Source organism: Somniosus microcephalus, chromosome 1, assembly GCF_052327205.1.
Source record: "Somniosus microcephalus isolate GS21.2 chromosome 1, FLI_Smic_1.0, whole genome shotgun sequence".
In the NCBI taxonomy this organism is placed as follows: domain Eukaryota; kingdom Metazoa; phylum Chordata; class Chondrichthyes; order Squaliformes; family Somniosidae; genus Somniosus; species Somniosus microcephalus.
In genome coordinates this window covers 150,259,264-150,283,496 of record NC_140987.1, presented here as the reverse complement: position 1 = coordinate 150,283,496, position 24,233 = coordinate 150,259,264, and the positions used below count along the sequence as shown (strand labels likewise).

The 24,233-nt window shown below is 43.0% G+C and overlaps 1 protein-coding gene across 1 annotated transcript in view; it reads left to right on the top strand.

The window, feature by feature from the left end:
* The window catches only part of prdm6 (PR domain containing 6), a 336,457-nt gene extending 316,859 nt beyond the window's left edge, over positions 1-19,598 (top strand). The window contains exon 7 of the mRNA XM_085986661.1: positions 16,307-19,598. Within this exon, the coding sequence (XP_085842787.1) occupies positions 16,307-16,421 (115 nt within the window). The 3' untranslated portion in view covers positions 16,422-19,598. The remainder of the gene's footprint in view (positions 1-16,306) is intronic.
* Positions 19,599-24,233: the final 4,635 nt, after the last annotated feature.

Genomic DNA, 24,233 nt, shown 5'->3' with positions numbered 1-24,233 from the left:
CTTTGCACTCCTGCACCCCTCACTCACCTGAACACTGGGCATCTCGACCCCTCCAAGACCTCAGACCCACGTCCCGCCTCGAAAACTTTTCGTGGTTTGGAGCTGTCGGGAAGCCCACAAACCAGCAATAAAAATCATGAATAGGCAAAAAACTACCTGTTAACTACCTGTTAACAGGCAGTTTAATTGCCTTTAATCCCTTCCCGCCTCTGGGAGTCGGGTTCCAGCACTTGTCGGCAACCCGACTCCTATGAAATTGACATGGAGGCGGGTTGGAGGTGGGATGGGGTCGGGACCCCCGGATCTCCGATTTTTATCGCCCGCACGCCTCCAACCCGACTCCAGGGGCTTAGGAAAATCCAGCCCTATGTCTCTAGTACAGTATCTGAAACATGGCCAAGATGGCGTCAGATCCCGCCCACGGATATGACATCAGCCGTCAACCAGCTGTCAATCAAACCCTGCTGTCTTTACGACAGCTACGGTTATCCGTACAAAGATCAGTGGCAGTAATCATACCACTGTTTGTCATTGAAAAACTGTACTTTGACGTATTGCACTTTGCCAGAGAAATGCAATATCTTACACCCATTTAAGAGGGTCAATGAAATTCACTTAATTGAACAAGAAATGACAGCCTTCACCTGCTGTCTCCTGTCACGGGGGCAAATGAGGTGGCACCATAATTACAGGTTCCCTTTCTGCTGTTCCATGGGTCTGAGACATACTAGCAACATTCCCTCTAAAGCGTGCAGCCGCGCATCAATCCGGAGGTCCCGCACAGGTCGCTGACAAGCTGTTGTGGGTGAAAGAGATACCACACATGCGTGGCCGTGAAATTTAAAGGGGCTGCCCACGAAAGCAAAAAATGAGAGGGTACATTGCATTCTAGTCCTGTGAGTCTCTGGTTGCTTCTCTGCGGGTAACGTAACCATGATATAAAAGGGAAGCTTATGTCAAATACCGAGAGCTAAATACTGCAGAAAACCTAGAGGAGTATAGAAAGTGCAGGGGTGAAATTAAAAAGGAAATTAGGAAAGCAAAGAGAGGGCATGAAAAAATATTGGCAAGTAAAATCAAGGAAAACCCAAAGGTGTTTTATAAATTCATAAAGAGCAAGAGAATAACCAAGGAAAGAGTAGGGTCTGTTAGAGACCAAAAAAGGTAACCTGTGTTGAGGCGGAAGATGTGGATATGGTTCTTAATGAATACTTTGGGCAGGATTTTCATTGGGCCGTGGAGGCGGGATTGGAGGCATGTCGGGGGTTAAAGTCCCAAAATCAGGGGGCACGAACCCATCCCGCCCCCAACCCGCCTCCATGCCAGTTTCAAAGGAGGCGGATACCCGACCCGCACTGGGACCCACCTCCCTGAGGCGGGAAGGGGATTAGTGCCAATTAACTGCCTGTTAACAGGTAGTTAACAGGCAGTTTTTAGCCTAATCCCTATTTTCATTCTTGAAGTGTGGGATTCCCGACGGCTCCAAACCACGCCAAGTTAGCGAGGCGGGCCGTCAGGCTGAAGGGCTTGGAGGGTTCGAGATGTCCGGTGTTCAGGTGAGTGATGGGTGCATGAGTGCAGAGGTAAGTGTGTTTGGTATGTTTAAAGTGTTTAAAGAAGTTTTACTTACCTTTACAGCCTTCCTTCCTTCAGGTCTCGGGAGTCCCTCATCTCACCGGCACAGAAAGGAGAATGGCCGCGATCTGTCAAAAATTGCAGCATTCAGCTTTCTGTTCCAGAGAGATCTCTAAATCATCCTGAGAGGAAGGAATTAACTTGGAGTACAGATTGTCAGTGTTTGACAGCTTCAAACAGCTGTGAAACGCTGATAGTTCATCTGTCACAAGGTCTTGCCAGGTGAAATATCAATCTGTGACATCACTTGTTGCCGGGTGGCCCTTAATTGGCCTGCTGAGCCCACTGGGCGGGCTCAACAAGGTCAATCAAGTGAAAATCGCATGGGTTGGCTACAACTCGATGGAGGTGGGACTACAACCCCGAAAGTTGTAGTCCCACTTCCTACCTGCCTCCTCAATGAAAATCCAGCCCAGTGAGTCTGTCTTCACAAAAGAGAGGGATGATGCAGACATTGTAGTTAAGGAGGAGGAGTGTGAAATATTAGATGTGATAAACATAGTGAGAGAGGAAATATTAAGGGTTTAGCATCTTTGAACATAGATAAGCCACCAGGGCCAGATGAAATATATCTCAGGCTGTTAAGAGAAGCAAGAGAAGAAATAATGGAGGCTCTGACTATTAATTTCCAATCCTCCTGGCTACAGCTGTGGTGCTGGAGGACTGGATGACTGCTAACGCTGTACCGTTGTTTAAAAAGGGAGAAAGGGATAGACCAAATAATTACAGGCCAGTCAACCTAACCTCGGTGGTGGGAAAATTATTGGAAATAATTTTGAGGGATTGTATTAATCGTCATTTAGAAAGCCACGGTTTAATCAAGGACAGTCAGCATGGATTTGTTCAGGGAAGGTCATGCCTGACTAACTTGATTGAATTTTTTAAGGAGGTAACCAGGAGGATTGATGAGGGTGGCACATTTGATGTAGTCTAAATGGATTTTAGCAAGGTTTTTGATAAGGTGCCACATGGCAGACTGGTCAGAAAAGTAAAAGCCCATGGGATCCAAGGGAAAGTGGCAAGTTGTATCCAAAATTGGCTCAGTGGCAGAAAGTAAAGGGTAATGGTCGACGGGTGTTTTTGTGAATGGAAGGCTGTTTCCAGTGGGGTTCCACAGGGCTCAGTACTAGGCCCCTTGCTTTCTGTAGTATACATCAAAGATTTAGACTTAAATGTAGGGGGCATGATTAAGAAGTTTGGAGATGTTGCAAAAATTGGCCATTTGGTTGATAGTGAGGGAGAAAGCTGTAGATTGCAGGAATATATCAATGGGACTGAAGAATTTTAGCTATGAGGAAAGATTGGATAGGCTGAGGTTGTTTTCTTTGGAACAGAGGAGGCTGAGGGGAGACTTAATTGAGGTGTATAAAATTACGAGGGGCCTAGATAGGGTGGATAGGAAGGACCTATTTCCCTTAGCAGAGTGGCCAATAACCAGAGGGCAGAGATTTAAAGTAATTGGTAGAAGGATTAGAGAGGAGTTGAGGAGAAATGTTTTCACTTGGAGGGTGGCGGAAGTCTAGAACTCACTGCCTGAAAGGGTGGTAGAGGCAGAAACTCTCATCGCATTTAAAAAGTACTTGGATATGCACTTGAAGTGCTGTAACCTACAGGGCTGCTGACCAAGAGCTGGAAAGTGGGATTAGCTCTTTTTCAGCCTGCACAGACAAGATGGACCGAATGGCCTCTTTCTGTGCCATAAATTTCTATGATTCTATGATATGATTATTTGCATCCCCATTTACCCTCCAACAGCTTCTATTTGAACAAAGAAACACCCTATAAAGTTGGATTAACAAATCAATCTGAATCTTTATTTTTCAGTTCCAGTGTTGAACAAGCATAATGTTGGGGCACCTAGGGTTAAAATGGCAGTCTTTACAGACATTCAGAGTTGACTATCCACAATCTGACTGACTTCTAGATAGAGCGCCTGATGCCAATAGAACATCCCTCCCGGTGAGGAGGAGGGGGAGTGGAGAGAGATAAGTAAAACTACAAGAGTGATTTAGCTGCTCCACAAGGCACAGCTCCTGTTGGGTAATAAAATTAGCACTGACAGAAGCAGTAGAGAAATCTACAGCCAGAATGTTCTGTCTGTTGAACTGAAAGAGGACAGTGAGGAAGAATGTTCCATTAAAAAAATTTAACAAATATTGCATTTCAGCAGTTAACTTGTGAGTGTCTAACATTCTGTTTATGTGTGACTTTATAAGGCTTTCTTTGATGTGATGTTAGAAGCAGAAAGACTGAAGAAAGGTTAATGGTAAAAATGTTATTTATTGTTTTTTCTGACATTCATATTTCAACATAAAAAATGCAAATATTTTGTTCACACTTATATTAAAAGTTACACTTTTTAAATGTATTCTCGGGATGTGGATATCACTGGCAAGGCTGCCATTTATTGCTTATCCTTACAACTGATTGGCTTGCTAGGCTGCATCAAAGAGTCAACCACATTGGTGTGGGACTGGAGTCAATATAGGCCACATCAGGCAAGGACGGCAGGTTCCCTTCCCTAATGGAAATTAGTGACCCAGTTGGGTTTTTATGACAATCCGACAGCTTCATAGTTACTTTTACTCACCCCAACTTTTTATTTCCAGATATTTTTTAAAGTGAATTCAAATTCCCAAATTGCCATGGTGGGATTTGAACTCACATTCGCTGAGATGATTAGTCAAGGCCTCTAGAGTGCTAGTCCAATAACATAACCACTACACTAATTAGTAGTAGGAAATATGGTTTATTTGCATGAGAATTACATGAAAAACTGCAGCTGTGGAGTCCAGCAATCCATTTTATTTCTTAGTTGCTGTTTTTTCTTCAATTTCTTTTCTCTCTTTTTATTTGTCATTGTTATTCACTTACAGGAGTTGACTAGGAGCTAAGAGAAGTGGTCAGGATTATCCTAGGCTGCAGCGAGGCATTTGAGGCTGGCAGGAGTGATGTGATGCTGGGGAAAATAAGCAGTGTTTAGTGTTCAAACCCTGGGAAATGGCAAGCTAAATAAGAAGAATTATTGGATGCTGGGCTGAGACGGGGGTGGGTGAGGGTGTTGTTGGGTGGCAGGAGTCAAGATAAGTAATATGGAGTGATGCAGTGCAGGAGAGCAAGCTCAATTACACAGGCAGTAGTGATCCGGCATTGGGATGGAAAGAGACTAAGAAACCTTCGTGGGAGATCCACGATGGCTGATGATGAGGATTGGCAGCATGAAAAGCAAAGTGCCAGATTCCTGGAAAATTTCTACTCAGTTTCAGTTTGATCCTGATTCCACCACAAGTAGATCTCTTCAGGCTATAAAAATACCATTACATTTATTTACAAATATTACCATGCTTCATGCATCAGCCTAAAATGTATTGGCATGATTTGCATTATTTCACAATTTGGAGCACACTGTCATGGTCACAATCTGGATTGCAGTTGCTGACCACACAGCAAGTACAATAACATCAAAGTTCCAATTTGGTCTGGTTCACAATGAAACTATAGCAGCCAGACACATTGGGGACTGAATATAGTGGGACTTGGAAGTCACTCTGGTTTCAAAATGCAGTAAAACTGGGAGTAAGTTGAATGATGTCAGTCTCTGTTCTGTTACACATAGTATAAAACTATTACTTTAGAAATGAATGCATGACTTCAAAAATATTATTCTGACAGAGTCATTTGGACACCGAGGAGATTGTAAATAAGTTTATATGTAAATAAGTTTATATGAAATAATTGTATTAGTGGAAGGTAACATTTGTCTTCCAACTTTTTTTCCTCCTCTCCTGAAGGCATTGACCTATGCTGGGGAGTAGTTACACAAATGAAGTCCTCCCTCATCTATCTCATCCAAGTGCCTATTATTCATGTGTGAGACTGGACACTGTTGGCAAGTTATTAAATCATGGAGTACGGGTATCACAGCCAAGCTTATTGACAAGACCACAAGATAGCTTCAGATAAGGATAAGTCAGCCCCTCAGCCCACTTGATCTCATCCTTTCAGAATACCAAACTTGTCAGCTTATAGTTGCAGCATCTAATTGTTTCTTTGGTGCCACCTTTGATGTCAAGTCCCTGATCTTTTATTACCAGCACTATCACTGGATTATCCACAGAAGTAAAACTGGCTCCCTTATCCTGATGGCAATAAGGGACCCACTATTTTGTGGATCTATGATATCAGGATATGAAAGCCATGGTTATTTAGAACATGGGGAGCAGCTGATGGAGAGAGACCTGCACATCTTTAGTTGGCTACTCTTAAACCTGATGCTACAGGATCAGAGGAATGAGATAAGAAGCATCAATAGATCAGCCTAGAAATTGATTTGTGCGATAATTTATAGCGCAATCTTGGTGGACGTGCCTAAAGAGGCTAGCAGCAGGACCACAGCAAACTGGTCCGCCGTCCTCATTTGTTTATTACCAGTGTGCTATGGGAGCCAGTCATGGCCTCAGCAACAGCACACCGGTCACCGGATGTTGGGGGTGGGCAGCAAGAATGGCCACCTGGAATGCCAGTAAGGACCTAAGGTGAGTCCGGTGTCACCTAAGGTGAGGGGAAGAACTTGGACGGGAAGCAAGCTCCACCTGGCTCCACATTTAGGTAAGTATCTTTTTTTAAACTTACCTTTTTGGTGGCGTCCTCCAGCTGTCTCATTAAGGAACACTCCTGAACGCAGCAGCCCAGCAACCAATTTCCGGTTTGGGTCCTAAAACAGGCATTAGCATAATTAAGGGGCATAATGGCTGTTTTAGGCTATCACCAGGGACATCGCTACAGTGCATGATCCAATATGGCATTGGATGTGTTTCCAACGCTATTTGGCAGGGGATGTTGACCCCCCTAAATTGGAAACGGGTGCAGTACAATCCAATTTCTTGGCCAATATTTTATGTCTAGACTTCCCCTTATACTTGTTTTGTGATCAGAACTAATTCATTTGTTTCAGATACTGTGTTGCGTTAAAAACAAGATTGCAGTTTGAGAATTTGAAGATCCCTTGATGGAAGACAATGGTTTTAACAACAGCTTCAGGATCTAATCAGTTTTCAAATAAAATCTCAGCATTGCACTAATGTGTCATCAGCACTTTGGGAACCCCTGAGAGGGGACAGCATTGCACACATGCACTAATGAATAAAACAGAAATCTTTATGTGAACAATACTCTTGGGGCCCTTTCATTGAACAGATTGGTTTGATGCATCAAGGATGGTGTTTATCATCTGACACGATTTTACTCTATTACACCATAGTACTGAATGGCTGTTAACCCATTCAGACGAGGACTGGCAGTAATATTCTATGTCCAGTAAGCAACATTAACCTTTCCCCTTCCCCTTTCCACTCACTAACAGCCCTTGTTTCAGTTTGATTTCCATCCTGCCCCATTGGCCTATACTTATACTCTGAAATTCTTAGGGGGAAAAATTGAGTCGCACCCCCTCTGGGGCGCTAACTTTGCCCCGGAAAAATTAGTGCCCCCGCGGCCGAAATTCATCGGTAGTGCCCCAAAAGGGACGCGGGGCACTACTGGAAGTGCCCCGTCTCCTTCTGGGGGGCCCGCAAGGGAATATTGTGGTGCTACATCGTGCCGCAGTACTACAGGCCTTCTCCCCTTCATAAAGGGGAGAGGCCTTGCGCAGCATGACCCGGGGCCCAGCTGGGCCACTAGGGATCGGAGTGATGGCAAAAGAGCCCAGCACTCAAGAGAAGTGCTGGGCTCATGGAGAGCAGCCGGCACTCCGTGGGGGGGGCTTCTCAGAAGGCCGGGGACGGCAACGCGTGCAGCTGCTGGCAGGCGGCCAGCAACAAAATGGCCGCCCGGCACCTCGCCTTTAATAGCGCCGCCCCGGCCGCAGGTAGGCCCACCTGACCCTGTCGGACATAGTGTCTGGCGGTAAGTCAGGGGGCGCTACCGAAGATTGCAGCTGGGACACGAGCGGGGCGCTGTGCATGGCGATGGTGTCATTGCCGGCGATGCAGCGCCGCAGGGCGCTAATGGTTACCACCGCCGCTAATTTCCCGCTGAATTTCACGGGAGGCGTTGGCAGCGCCCCTTAGGGTGCTAACGGGAGATGCAAAGCCACCAAATTTTTCCCCCTTAATGTTCAGGTTCTTACTCTAAATCCAACCAATAACAAATCTTGCTCGCCTGCAAAGTAAATGAAAGGAGGCAGATTCTCTGAACACCAACATTTAATAGTTTCTCACCATTTAAAATATATTCTGTTTTTCTATTCTTCCTACCAAAGTGAATAACCTCACATTTCCTACATTATACTGCATCTGCCACCTTATTGCCCACTCACTTAACCTGTCTATATCCCTTTGTAGGCTCCTTACAGCGTACTTTCCAACCTAGCTTGGTATTGTCAGCAAACTTGAATACATTACACTCGGTCCCTTCAGCTAAGTCATTAATCTTAATTGTAAATAGCTGGGGCTCAAGCACTGATCCTTGCGGCACCCCACTAGTTAAAGCCTGCCAACCTGAAAATGACCCGTTTTTCTGTCTGTTAACCAATTCTCTATCCATGCTCATCTATTACCCCCAACCCCATGAGCCCTTATCTTGCTTAACAACCTTTTATATGGCACCTTATGGCACCTTATCGAATGCCTTTTGGAAATTCAAATATACTACATCCACTGGTTCCCCTTTATTTACCCTGCTAGTTACATCCTCAAAAATCTAATAAATTTGTCAAACTGATTTCCCTTTCATAAAACCATGTTGACTCTGCCTAATCATATTATGATTTTCTAAATGCCCTGATACCACTTCCTTAATAATGGATTCCAGCATTTTCCTGACGACTGATGTCAGGCTAACTGGCCTGTAGTTCCCTGTTTTCACTCTCACTCCTTTCTTGAATAGCGGTGTTACATCTGCTGGGACCATCCTGGAATCTAGGGAATTTTGGAAGAACACAATCAATGCATCCACTATCTCTGCAGTCACCTCTTTTAGAACCCTAGGATATAGGCCTTCAGGCCCAGGGAATTTGTTGGCTTTTAGTCCCATTAGCTTCTCAAGTACTTTTTCTCTACTGATCTTAATTACTTTAAGTTCCTCACTCTTAGCCCCTTTGTTCCCCATTATATTTGGTATTATATTTGGTATGTTTTTTGCGTCTTCTACTGTGAAGATAGATACAAAATGTGGGGGAAAATTCAGTTGGTTTGCGCCTCCCGTTTGCGCCTTAAGAGGGCGCTAATGGGGCGCAAAGCAACTAGCGCCCGTGCGTGGCGATGTATGCGCCGCTCACGAAATTAACTAGACATTTTGCGGCGGCGCTAAACACTACTGCCACGATCTCCTGCGCTGGCAGATCGTGACATCAGTCAAGTGTGCAAAGCCTCGGTAGCGCCCCGGACCGGATATTGAGTGGCGCCCCCTGCCTTACCGTCTGCCGCTAGCAACGACAGGTTGAGGGGAGTGTTTTGCAGTCAGGAAGGGACAGGGGAGTGCTATTTAAAGGCGACCGCTTCCTGCCTTTTTTTGTTGGTGACATTTTTGCACCACGCATTCTGAGAGAGAGAGAGAGACTTCTGGAGCGATTCAATGCTGTGTGAAGGAGTTTTGGGTACTGAGCAGCACTTTGCAGGTTCATTTTGATTTGCCCTTCCTTGTATCGATTTAGAAGAGACTGTGGGGGCTGCACTCTGAGCTCTTTCCCTGGGTCTCTCCATTGTTCTTTCCAGCAGATTTGATGTACAGGTCTCTTCAGGCCGAGATTCAAGGCTGCAATGAGCAGGATGTGGATGGAGAGCAAGATCAACCCTCCCCTTTAAGAACTGGCCGGCGCCATTGCTGACTGACATCACATGAGCTTCGCCAGCGCTCTGAGGTAGCGCCTCGCTCCTCGGCCTTTGCGCCTTAAGACAGGTGTGAAGCGCCTGATTTAGCACTCCAATCACCTCCAGGGGTGATAAAAGCCAAGTTTGCAGTCGGAGGTGATATTTAATGCCAGGCGCTAAACTTTGCGCGTGGTTGATAATCGCGCCCCAAACGGGGCGATACTGAATTTTTCCCCCTATGCATTTAAAGTTTCAGCCATTTCCTTATTCCCCATTATAATGTGTCCTGTCTCAGTCTTTAAGGGACCAATGCTTACTTTTGCTACTCTCTTCCTTTTTACATACTTGTAGAAGCTCTTACAATCTGTTTTTATATTTCTTGCTAGTTTACTCTCATATTCTATTTTCTCCCTTTTTATCAATTTTTTGGTCATATTTTGCTGGTTTCTAAAGCTCTCCCAATCCTCAGGGTTACAACATTATAAGCCTTTGCTTTTAATGTAGTACTATCCTTAACTTCTTTAGTTAATCACGGCTGGATCACTTTTCCCATGGAGTTTTTATTTCTCAATGAAATGTATATTCGTTGAGAATTTTGGAATATTTCTTTACATATTTGCCACTGCTTATTACTGTCATACCTTTTAATCTAATTTCCCAATCTACCTTAGCTAACTTGCCCCTCATACCTATGTAATTGGTTTATTTAAATTTAAGACTCTAGTTTCGGACTTAGACTTTCACGTTGAGTTTAAGAGTGAAATACTTATATTATGATCACTCTGCCCCGGACGATCCTTTAATATAAGATTACTATTTAACCCTGTCTCATTACACAATACAAGATCTAAAATAGCCTGTTCCCTGATTGGTTCCACGAACTATTGTTCTTGGAAACTGTCTCGAATGCATTCCAATTTGATTTGCCCAGTCTGTATGAAGATTAAAGTCCCCCACAATTATTGCACTACCTTTGTTACAAGCTCCTATTATTTGGTGATTAATACTCTGTCCAAAGGTATAGCTGCTGTTTGGGGGCCTATAAACTTCTCACACCAGTGGTTTCTGCCCCTTGTTATTTCTTATCTCCACCCATACTGATTCTACTTCCTGATCTTCCGAGCCAAGATCCTTTTTCACTACTGTCCTTATGTCATCCTTTATTATCAGGGCTAACCCCCACCCTCTTCCATTCTGCCTGTCCTTTCGAAACCCCATGAAGTCTCCTCATGACATTTGGTCAAACATGGGCAAGGAAACCTCCCGCTGATTACCACCTACCACCATCCCTTCGCTGATGGATCAGTACTCTTCCATGTTGAACACCACTTGGAAGAAGCACTGAGGGTAGCAAGGGCACAGAATGTACTCTAGCTGGGGGACTTCAATGTCCATCACCAAGAGTGGCTTGGTAGCACCACTACTGACCGAGCTGGCCTAGTCCTGAAGGACATAACTAACATCACTAGCACCTTGCTAAATGGGATAGATTCAGAACAGGTCAGAACAGGTCTGCCATCAGCAGCAGCAGAATTGTATTTCACCACAATCTGTAACCTCATGGCCTGGCATATTCCTCACTCTACCATTACCATCAAGTCAGGGGACCAACCCTGGTTCAATGAGGAGTGCAGAAAAGCATGCCAGGAGCAGTACCAGGCGTACCTAAATATGAGGTGCTAACCTGGTGAAGCTACAACACAGGACTACATGCATACCAAACAGCGGAAGCAGCAAGTTATAGACAGAGCTAAGCAATCCCACACACAATGGATTGTATCAAAGCTCTGCAGTCCTGTCACGTCCAGTCATGAATGGTGGGCAATTAAACAACTAACAGGAGCAAGGGGTTCCATGAATATCCCCAACCTCAATGATGGCGGAGCCCAGCAAGCGAGTGCAAAAGACAAGGCTGGTGTTTGCAATCATCGTGAGCCAGAAGTGCAGAGTGGATGATTCATCTTGGCCTCCTCCTGAGGTCCCCACCATCACAGAAGCCAGTCTTCAGCCAATTCAATTCTCTCCACGTGATATCAAGAAACTGCTGAGTGCACGGGATACAGCAAAGACTTTGGGCCCCAACAATATCCCAGCTGCAGTGCTGAAAACTTGTACTCCAGAACTAGCCATGCCTCTAGCCAAGTTGTTCCAGTACAGCTACAACACTGGCATCTACCCAACAATGTGAAAAACTTGCCAGGTGTGTCCTGTCCTCAAAAAGTAGGACAAATCGAATCCGACCAATTACCTCCCCATCAGTCTACTCTCAATCATCAGCAAAGTGATGGAAGGAGTCATCGACAGTGCTATCAAGCGGCACTTACCAATAACTTGCTCACCAATGCTCAGTTTGGGTCCTGCCAGGACCACTTGGCTCCAGACCCCATTACAGCCTTGGTGCAAATATGGACAAAAGAGCTAAATTCCAGAGGTGAGGTGAGGTGAGAGTGACTGCCCTTGATATCAAGGCAGCATTTGACCAAGTATGGAATCAAGGAGCCCTAGTAGAATTTAAGTCAGTGGGAATCAGGTGGAAAACTCTCCAGTGGCTCGAGTCATACCTAGCACAAAGGAAGATGTTTGCGGTTGTTGGAGTCCAATCACCTCAGCCTCAGGACATCACTGCAGGAGTTTCTCAGGGCAGTGTCCTAGGCCCAACCATCTTCAGCTGCTTCATTAATGACCTTCCCTCCATCATAAGGTCAGAAGTGAGGATGTTTGCTGATGACTATCAGTGTTGAGTTCCATTTGTAACTCCTCAGATAATGAAGCAATCTGCGCCTGCATGCAGCAAGACCTGGACAACATTCAGGCTTGGGCTGATAAGTGGCAAGTAACATTTCCACCTCCAACAAGAGAAAGTCTAACCACCTCCACTTGATATTCAATGACATTACCATCATCGAATCCCTCACCATCAACATCCTGGGGGTCACCATTGACCAGAAACTCAATTGGACCATCCACATAAATATTGTGGCTACAAAAGCAGGTCAGAGGCTGGGTATTCTGTGCCAAGTGACTCACCTCCTGACTCCCCAAAGCCTTTCCACCATTTACAAGGCATAAGACAGGAGTGTGATGGAATACTCTTCACTTGCCTGGATGAATGCCACTCCAATAATACTCAAGAAGCTCGACACCATTCAGGATAAAGCAGCCCGCTTGTTTGGCACTCATTCACCACCTTAAACATTCACTCCCTCCACCACCAGCGCACCGTGTCTGCAGCGTTTACCATCTACAAGAGGCACTGCAGCAACTCGCCAAGGCTTCTTCGACAGTACCTCTAAACCCATGATCTCTACCACCTAGAAGGACAAGGGCAGCAGACGCATGGGAGCAGCACCATCTCCAAGTTCCCCTGCAAGTTGCACACCATCCTGACTTGGAAATATAGCAGCGTTCCTTCATCGTCGGTGGGTCAAAATCCTGGAACTCACTACCTAACAGCACTGTCGGAGTACCTTCACCGAACGGACTGCAGCGGTTCAAGAAGGCAGCTCACCACCACCTTCTCAAGGGCAACTAGGGATGGGCAATAAATGCTGGCCTTGCCAGTGACGCCTATATCCCATGAATGAATAAAGAAATAATTTAAAAAACTAGCAGACACATTCCATCAGATTTTCAGAAATAGAATTAATTTCATTTTGATTCCATAAAGTCAAAGGTTTATGTGAACTGGATTGACCTGAAAATAAAACTAAAGGCCTTGTGATGTTTTGAAAGGCTAAAAGGATAAAAGGTTTCACAGAATACTTGGTGCCATTAGAATGAATCTTTCCTTGATGATTCCACAGAGAGACTCTGTCACTCCTTCTATGTGATGTTATTCTGCGACCTTCCTATTACATCACCTTGATGGCATTTGTTTTGGAAGCAACGATTTTTAAGTGTGAGCAGCTGTTCAGTATTTTTGCTGTGTAGTACAGCCTTTGGAGTGAAACTCAGTCATTATGGTTAAAAAATGCACTTTTCATGCAGCTTGCTGAAGAAGGAACACATGTGTCTAAATGGGCCTGTAATCTATCATAAAAACAGAAAATGCCAGAAATATATAGCAGGCTTCCTCAGAATTAGAAAACATAGGTTAACATTTTGGCTGTCAACCTTCATCAGACCACAAATCTGCAATCAACCTCATCCTTTTTTGATCATAGATTTCACTCCAAAAATGCCACTGCTTTTGTAAGCTCTGGTGTAGAATTTATGCATACGCTTAAATATGCACAAGTGTACCTAGCTTCAAAATCAAGGAGAATATAGGGTATTCATGTTTTCCCCACACCCTCCCACCCCAGCACTATACAGGGGCAGTGCATCCAAAGTGTGCTGCATCTCTCTAGATGCACCAGGATTTCCTGTTCTGTGCCATTTCATTGGCCCAGGACGATCCCTAGCAGGGCCTAGTGGCAGTTGAAGGGGCAGTGAAGTAAGGTACAAATGCAGGTCTCTCCATCGACAACCAAAAGATCCTGATTTCACCTGAAGAACCTACTTGACCATCTTCAGCCTTCCCCCAGGACCCCGGCAAATGCTCATCGGCCATGTTTTGGGAGTGTACAGATAACTGTAGCTGTAGTAAAGACAGCTGCTTTATGGCAGCTGTAGTAAAGACAGCTGCTTGACGGCAGTCGTATAAATAGGAAGCCATCTTGGCCATGCGGCAGTACTGCACGAGCTGGCACTGACTCAAGACCTAATAAAGAGTACTCAACGATATCTACTCGTAAGCCTCTTAATACTAAGATATAAGATAACATTACAGGGAGCAGGCCATACTTTCTTGGCGTCCTACATTTGGATGCCCAGCTGACATTCAATCAAGAGAATGATGCTGTAAACATCCCCTCCTGCCTCATTTAAATGACTCTGTTAGGCCTTCAACTAAAGCAGGCCAAGCTCTATACCCCCAGGAAAGCCCCAAAAATCCTGGGGCAATGTAAAAAGGGGAGGGGGCGACCCAGTGAACCTGGGTCCATCTTCTTTCCTGCCCTTTGCACCCAGGGAAATGGGTGTTTCCCAGTAGCAAGGATCAAGAAAATCAGTTTTAAAATCTCAGTTTTATAAGGTATACTTCTTTTACGCTTTTTTGTACCTGATTGAGGATTTGAAGATTCTAAAGACTAAGACGATCCAAGCAAATCGATCACTATGATGAAGGGTTCATAAACCAGGAAACTCAGCTTTGAATTTGCCGTCATGAATAATATGTCTGCACAACATTCTGTTTATTTCAGAGAGGAAGCAAGACATTCAATTTTTAAGTTGTTTTCCTGTCGTGATAAAACTAACAGTAAAAACACAATCACCTGTGGTTATTAAAACTTGAGCAGCACCAGCACTGTTGTTTACTTCCAACTGAGGCCTTATTTATCTTACTTACAAGATTAAAAATTAACAAATTACATATTACATAGTGTGTACAGCACAGAAACAGGCCGTTCAACCTAACAGATCCATGCTGGTGCTTATGATCCTCCTCCCACCCTTCTTCCTCTAACCCCATCAATGTATCCTTCTATTCCTTTCTCCCTCATGTGTTTATCTAGCTTCCCCTTAAATGCCTCGATGCTACTTGCTGCAACTGTTCCTTGTGGTAGCGAGTTCCACATTTTATCTCTGGGTAAAGGGGTTTCTCCTGAATTCCCTATTGAATTTATTCGTGACTCTTATATTTATCACCCCTAGTTCTGGTCTCCACAACATTAGCAGTAAGAAGGGAACCCAGTCGGAACCATTTTTACATTAAGGTTAATAAAACTGTGGAATAAGTTACCAGAGAAGCTACTGAAGCTGATAGTTTATATTGGCTTAAAAGGCAATAAGATATATTTCTGAATAGAGAAGGGATTGGTGCCTATATTGACAAGGCAGGATATCAAATTTTGTTTAAATTTCTTTGCAGGGGAAGAAATTGGCGCAGGTGCAAAATACCTTCTTTGAATTCAATTGACACAAGATGCATCTAGCAATATGCACGCACACACAACGCAAGATTAAATAATATTCTGTTTTCTTCTTTTAAGCTCAAACCTTTTAACCTGTGCTCAAAGGGGATTAGGTGCGTCTTTTTAAAATATCATTAAACCCTGGCCAATTCCGCCAGTCACTTACCCTTTTAGAAGCTTTTACAATTTGATAGAATATAAGAATTGGGCGTTTATCAAATATTTGTATACAAACAACAGCTGCCATTCAATCAGTGCCACATAGGAGCTCTTTGGAATGTACAATCTTTACATAGAAAAAGGAATTTTATTGGCAGTTTTCAGCTAACGATAGAATGGTCTGAAAATCTGACATTAAATGCATTTTATAGCGATGAAGGATTCTCAAATGCTCTTGCAAGGTAGCTGTGCTTCTGATTTCAAGACTACGAGGATATCTGAAACATCATTCTATATTTAAGCGTTAAGAGTATTTTCCTGAGCCTGATGTGCCATTTACAGCCCCTTCCATGTGATTTTGAATTAGTGAAAGGTGAGATTTAGTCTGTCATCAATTTCTCCTAGGGCTCTTCAGCATCCGACAGGCCTGCTCCTTTGATGGCATGCTCCTGAAAATCTCTTTTTGTTCTTTATCTATTTGAACTGACAGTGATCAGGGCCATAACAGGACAGGCATCTCTTGAGAAATCACCTTCCTCCCTGCCTATTGACAGATTCCTCTGTTCTGAATCAGGCAGACCTTGTCCCATCACTTGCATCAAGGCTGGGGAGTAGCCACCAATTAGACCCCGGGAGCCTTGTAAAATCTGCAGCCACTTTTAAGTGTCTGTTCAGATTAGCGGGGTTGAGAAAATGCCCGTCACCCTTTACATGTAGCTCCCTGTCTCAATTTTCTCATTGCCTCCACAGGTGCGAGAAGTGCGATCGGAGCTTCACACAGGCCACGCAGCTGAGTCGACACCAGCGGATGCCCAACGAGTGCAAGCCAATAACAGAGAGCACAGAATCAATTGAAGTGGATTAACTGATTGACTGGCTGGAATTAAACTGCAAGGAAAGTCATGATTAAATGTCATGGACACTTAAGCAAAACCAAAGATTTCCTCTCAGCAACTTTCAATCAGTCCCAGAAAACCAAAAGCAGTAATAAAATAAGTAAGATGTTAAAAGATATTGATCTTGGCGTGGGAGAGAGAGAAAGCGACCAGAAAAAAAGATTATTTATTTATGATTAGAGATATGACTCATTGCAGCGGAGAAAGCCAAATAATGGGAGACTTGCATAGATTCTTATGCCCAGAATATATTACATTTCTAAGAACCTTTTAATTGTTATTTAATACCAAAGCAAGAAAAATATTAATTAGTGGGTTCAGCAACCCACAATTGTGACTGAGAATGCACATTGTTTTATTGCACCTTTTTAGCATGACTTGAGGGACACGGATCCTTTTTCCTTTCTTTTTTCCAGTGGTAATGTCTACATGGTAACATGAAATGCAAGATTTTGCATTTTGAATTAAAGAGTCCCAGATTCATTGTAAAATACAAACAAAGGTATGTTCAGTATCTTTTCCTTGTCTAATTAGGGCTCTCTGCGCTGTTTAGTATTACAGACCTTTCAAAAACAAAACAGACTATTTTACTGATCAGACATTCAAAATGTAAAACTGCATCAAAGCAACAGTAATTGAAAATGTAATTGCTGCAGGACAGCTGCCAACTTGTCTGCCAGCAGAGCCACTATATCAGAGGCACATAAGTAAGTTGGAACAAACATTTGGCCATAAATTCTCTGGCAGAATAATAATTCAGCCTGTGTTTGGGTTAATGGTGAAATGCGTCTTTTGATTACATTATCCTGCATGATTAATTCTTCTAAACACATCTATTACTTTTGAGCACTAAAATTAATGTAAAACTAATGAAAAAGTGTTTAACATTGTTGTTAAGCTAGCAATTTGGTACCAGTACACCCTAGTCGCAGGGTAAAGCCAACACCGAGTTTGCAGTATAACGGGTTCCTCTTGCACCCTCCAAACAAGACGGTCTGACTACACTTTCATGTTGTGTGAGCTGCGTCACAACAGCTGGAGTCAACCTAAAGTGAATGAAGTTTGGTCAATCATCTTTCTGGTATGAGTCTGCTCCCAGTACTGAGGTTGGTACTTGTGTGGCTAGAAAAAGTGAGCCACACCCACTGAGCACTCTGGTTTCATCTGTAACTCGAAGAATGCATAATACACTTGGTGTGAGAGAAGCTTCAGTATTCTGTCATTTCATTTAAATGACATTGGTGTACTTGTCCTGCTCTTGCAGCACAACAGCACCTTCAGAAAGAATTGCCTAGCCTATTGAGTAACATTATAAATGTTTAAGAGTCACTGAGATGTACATCCTCTGTACAGAACAAATATTGTTTATCCATTAACATTGTTTACCATTTCCTTCACACACATTTTCATCGATTACATTACCACAGTGGGCCATATAGAAGTACACATCAAAATGCTTATATATCTACAGATACAAAACACCCAATACTGCATATTTGCATTTCCATTTACTGCTGGCCACACTGTAGGACTGGCATTTAACTCTTCAGCCAGGAAAAAAAAATTTAATCACAGCAAATTCTACAGACCAAAAAAAAACATGATTATTTATACTCTGAATACTTTAAATCAAGATGCATACAGGTGCCTTAAAGGTACACCCAGTGCACCAGCGTCCTTGAACCACCACTGCACTGGCCACAGGATCGATATTCAGAAGACATCTTTTTTCTGCATGACTGTTGAGTAATATTGTATTAATGAGAGCACGCCACACTGGAATAAAGGCCAGGGGGCTTTTTAAATCACAAGGCAATGGCACTGTGTTTTAGCCCTTTGGTGGCTGGCATGGTATTTCTGCACTATTGTTTATTTTTTTTATGTTTACTTCAAATGAACTAAGAAATGTTTGTGACGGTACAATTTTACATTACTCAATTTGAACATTCAGCGTAGAAAATACAAACAGTATTTTCTATAGATGGCATATAGTAGGACTCTATTTCGAAAGCCATAAAGCTTTTTCAGTTCTTTTTCAACTATTGACTGTCCTATCATGGTACATCCTTACTACATTATAGCCACTGTGAAAATGACTGAAGTTAAACCTTTTATAAATTTATTTTCTGCAAACATTTTTCTTCTGCATTTTTCTGTTGAAAGGAATTATGAACTATCTTGTATAATGCTAATTCTTTTCATTGTGCATTTTGTGTTAAGAATTCTTTTTTAATGTGTTGATTTGTGCCATGAATTAATGACTACTGGCTAGCCAATCAGAATTTTAGATGCTGCTCGGCCACCCATTAATAATTGATCATAGTTCCATACCCATGCTGGATACAAGTACTAAATACATGACATAGTCACAATGTACCACTTCTAGTACCACATCCTGAACGACTCAAAAGTTAGTAATGGGGCTAGCTTGGCATGATGGTTGTCATATGTAAGGCTGTTACAAATAAAAAAAACACAAACATAAGATTAGTATCGTGTGAAAAATACAATTTTTAGCTTACCACAAAAGTAATACCTTACTCAATGGACAGAGTTATTTTTGCTCATATGCAACTTTCGACCAATATCCATGCCTTCCTTCTGCATCATTAGGCTTTGGATATTAATCCTCAGTTGTGGCGTTGACAATGTAAGAGCTACCCAATGACCAATCTAGAAGTAATTAAAACCAGTGGTATAATCTTCATATACTAGTCAGATAAATAGCACAAAGTACATATCTTGTCACTGATAGCTACACTAGAGGTATAAGGGTGCAACAAGTATTATTATGGACCAATTTTTGTTTAATGGTTCATAATCAATTTTCATTCAACTATTGCTTTTCCTGAGTAAATTTTATTACCACAAACTATTTTCTGAACATTTTCTATTGAAATATAAGAAGGGTTCTTTTTTGTACTGTTAAGCAAATATAGCCAAGATGAATTCTAGCTCAAAGCAACATCATTGCCTTTAATGCAGTTCCCTAAGGAAATACGTCACAGAAAAAAATCAACACCCTGTACTAATCTGTGCCAAAAAAATGAGGTCTGGTGTTTTTAATATGACTTGTATGATGTACATATGTTTTAATATGTCATTCTATAGAAAGGTTAGATGAATAAAAAGAAAGCTAAATTTAATATATACATATGGACTAGACATTACCATTTCAAAGATGAATACTTTTTATTTTTTGATACAACCTCTGTCCAAATAAAACAAAAGCATTGAGTGACTTGAAGATGGCCACCCCAATTTTAGATGCATCGTGTGGACTCAGTGACACAGACAGCTTCATAAGCAAACCAAGAGAAGGCTTTTCTATTACTGGTCTAATAACTAATGGCTTCAATTCTTGACTACTGACAGCCCTGTGTCTTTGATTGAGATGGTAAACCAGGAGGAGGAGCTGCAGAGTGGAAGAAGCCATTTTATGGCCCCGAGAATGATAACTCTCTGGGGGTCACTGAGAGTGACTGTGATTTATTGATCAATAAACACTTCAAACAGTCCCCCTCTTTTTGTCTTTCTGCTTCATTTTGCACAGTCATAACTACAGAAAAATGGTGTGTGTATTCAACCCAAAAATTTCAATAATAAATTCTTCTAATGTCTGTCAACTAACACAGAACCTCATATAACTATTTTAATACTGTAAACAAGTACTGCATTATCTTTTTACATAGTAGTTTTACTTTAATAAGATTTTAATTATATGGAAGTTTCTCTTTGTAAATGGGCAAAAGACTTAAAGACACAAATGACATTAATTTACTTTATATATTTGAATATGGTTGCAGTTTATTAATCAGCATCATAAAAAGAATATGCCAAATTAGCTATAGCTAATATTTTGCATTGATATATTGGGAAATATTATCAACACATAATCCTCTCTTATATTTTTCTTTATTGATTAATTTAAACATGGTATTCAATCAAAGCAATTTTTTAGAAATAATTTATGAAATCAAATAATATAGGTGGAAACGATTTTAAGACGATCAGTCCGTTGAAATGCAATATCTATGCTTATTCTATATTGTTGCCATTGTACCCTCTGTACATTCATTTTATTTTATAAGATTAACTCTAACTTTCTATATATAACTGTGTGAAGTTACATTTTCTGATTGCAACAGAGCCACTAACTGGAAATCGCTAGATTTATTGATGAATTATGAAAAAAAATTTGAATTAAATAGTACAATGCTCATGGCTAAAGTGACTGTGAAAAATACAATTATTTTCTCTGCATTGGTTTCAAATGGAATATCTTTAGGGTTTTCCATTCACAATAACACACTGACAGACATTTTTGTGCTAGACTGACTGATGGTCATGTTTCCCTTCACCGTCTGGGCGGTAATCTGGGAAAACCTGCCCATTGTGGAACCTGCTCAATTTTCATCGCATTGATTTCAATGGGAAGAAAATCAGCAATGGTCTACAATGGGCGAGCGATTTGCTCCGCCAGATTACCGCCCAGGCGGTGAAGGTAGAAAATTATCCCCACTGAGTCTGTTTAGTCAAATGCATTCAGAAAAATGTTTCAATAATTACTAGAATTACACAGAACTTACAACACAAAAATAGGCTATTCAACCCAATTGGTTTATGCTCCGCACGAGCCTCTTCCCACTCTACTTCATCTAACCCTATGTGCATATCCTTCTATTTCTTTCTCCCTCATATACTTACCTAGCTTCCCTTTAATGCATCTACGCTATTCACCTCAACTATTCCATGTGGAAGCGAGTTCTACATTCTAACCGCTCTCTGGGTAAAGAAGTTTCTCCTGAATTCCCTATTGGATTTATTAGTGACTATCTTACATTTATAGGGGGAGAAATTCAGTATTGCCCCTTTTGGGGCACGATTATCGGCCGGGCGCAAAGTTTAGCGCCTGACGCCAATTTTCGCCTCTGACTGCAAACTTGGCTTTTATCACCCCTGGAGGTGATTGGAGTGCTAAATCAGGCGCTACACACCTGTCTTAAGGCGCAAAGGCAGAGGAGTGAGGCGCTAACTCAGAGCGCTGGTGAAGCTCATGTGATGTCAGCCAGCAATGGAACACAGACATACTGTCGCTGGCCAGTTCTTAAAGGGGATTGGGTCGATCTTGCTTTCCATCCACACTCTGCTCATTGCAGCCTTGAATCTAGGCCTGGAGAGACCTGTACATCAAATCTGTTGGAAAGAACAATGGAGGGACCCAGGGAAGGAGCTCAGATTGCTGCCCCCACAGTCTTCTAAATCGATACAAGGAAGATCAAATAAAAAAGAACCTGAAAAGTGCTGCTCAGTACCCAAAACTCCTCAACACAGCTTTGAATATCTCCTGCAGTCTCTCTCTGTCACTCAGAATGCGTGGTGAAAAAATTTTGCCGACAAATAAAGGCAGGAAGCGGTTGCCTTTAAATAGTGCTCCCCCAGTCCCTTCCCGACTGCAATACGCTCCCCTCAACCTGTTGTTGCTAGCGGCAGGCGGTAAGACAGGGGGCACCACTCAATATCCGGTCCAGGGCGCTACCGGGGCGTTGCACGCTCGACTGACGTCACGATCTGCCGACGCAGGAGATCGTGGCGGTAGTGTTTAGCGCTGCCGCAAAATGTCTAGTCAATTTCGTGAGCGGCGCAAATATCGCCGCGCATGGGCGCTAGTTGCATTGCGCCATATTAGCGCCCTCTTAAGGCACTAATGGGAGGAGGCGCAAACCAACCGAAATTTTCCCCCCTAACTCCTAGTTTTGGACTCACCCACAAGTGGAAGCATCTTCTCTACGTCTAATTAGTCTAGATTCTAAAGACGAGTATGAGCAAATCACAACTGCAAGAATCACATTCAAAACCTGGAAATAATAATATTAACATTATTGAGACCTGCCTTAGTGAATAAGTGTTCCATTCCTCAGAAAACTACCAACAAAAATAAGTCAGATTTTTTTGATATGGGCACTAAAATGGTGAGATCCCTGAGCAGCAGGTTTAAAGCTCACAAATATTGTAACAGGCTGGACCCACAGGATTTCCCAAGGTCTGTCCAAATTATTTATTTAAAGTGAGATCCGAGCCCATATTGTGCCTGGTGCTCAGAGCTTGTAAAAGAAGATAATTTCACATGTGAGTAGCCCTTAAAATATTTCAGCCAAAATTTAAAGGGATATGGCACATAAAGATAAGTGTCTACTGTGGGAAAGACATTGGCCTGGATATTAACTCAGAGGCACTTTGGGAGTGGGGGCGTCCAATATCGTGTGGGAAGCCCGGAAGTAAGTTCAGCGTGTTTGTCAGTGGCATTTTAATGCAGCCAGCTCATTATCATTTTACTTCTGAGTTTGGCATCGATTGGACGGCAGCAGGCATGATGAGGGCCCACATGACGCAATCTCAACTCCGGTATTTAAAGGGCTAATCCAAAGATGGAATTTGGAGTTGGAAGCAATGGAAGATAAGGTGTGACAATGGATTCAGGAGGCTCATCGGTTGCACCCTGCTTCAATGACACCTCCCTTGATGTACTACCGGGGCTGTGAGGAACCGGAGAGAGATACTCTTCCCCAGTAATGGGAGGGAGAAACCTGCTGCTGCCACAAAGAACGCTTGGCTGGAGGTGGCCCGGGAGGTCACCAGCAGGAGCATTGTGCCACACTCCTGGATTCAGTGCAGGAAGGACTTTAATGACCTAACCAGGTCAGGAAAAGTGAGTACAGTTACATATTCGCCTACATCCTGCTGTGCACATCACCCACCCCACCCGTTCACACTGCCTTGTCAAGCCTACTCCACCACATCACTCCTCACACCCACTTACCTTGCAAGCGCACCCATCCTTCTCTTTCTATACACTTCCTCACATTCTCATTTAGGTAACTCACCATTATAGCCACCCTCACCAAATGCACTGCATCCATCAGCTGAGCACATGCCATTATAGTCACTCATAGGTCTGTTCTCTCCCCCATTGCAGGAGATGAGAGCACAGAACACGAGGGAGAGGGAGAGAACTGGATGTGGTCCTCCATAGATTTCACAGCTATCAACTGCAGAGGAAGAAGCGCTGGAGAGCAGTGGCGTTTCGGTGTCCCTGGCCATCGGAGATGGGGCGCTGGGGACCTCCCAGCTAGCTGGTGACAAAATTAAATATCAGTGACCCACATCTTATACAACACTCAATCACGTTGACTTGATTTCAACAGCAAGTGAAATATAATGATCTTCATAATGATAAATTGCTACATACTACCTTGCCAGGACTAATTCATGTCTTTTCTCTGTGCCAGGACTTTCACGCATGCAACAGCAGACCATGGACCTTGCGGATGATAAATCCTCAGAGGAGCTGATTCATTCTGAGGGTGCACTGTCACAGGACTCATGCTTACCATGGACCAGCTCAGATACTCACACTTCAGTGGGACCAGTTAGACAGATAATTGGGTTTTCACCTGGTAACTCACACTTCACAAGTGAGCAAGAGCAGATGGTGGTGGCAGGGGCAGCTGTGGAGAGTCTGCTTTGGAGGGCACAGCCCTCTCCAAGCTCTGCTCAGCTGGACACAGATGCTGTACGCGGGCGGCCATCGATAAAATGGAGAATCATTGAGGTGTGGCAGTACCACCGGTTGTCCCTTACATATATAATGTACATAATTCACTTTAATCTAACTGTATGTATATTACTTACCTGTTTGGGCCGTTGCCCCTTTAACTTACCTGTTTGGGCCGTTGTCCCTTTAAGACGCGTCCTAACGCACTGACGTCACATCACGCATC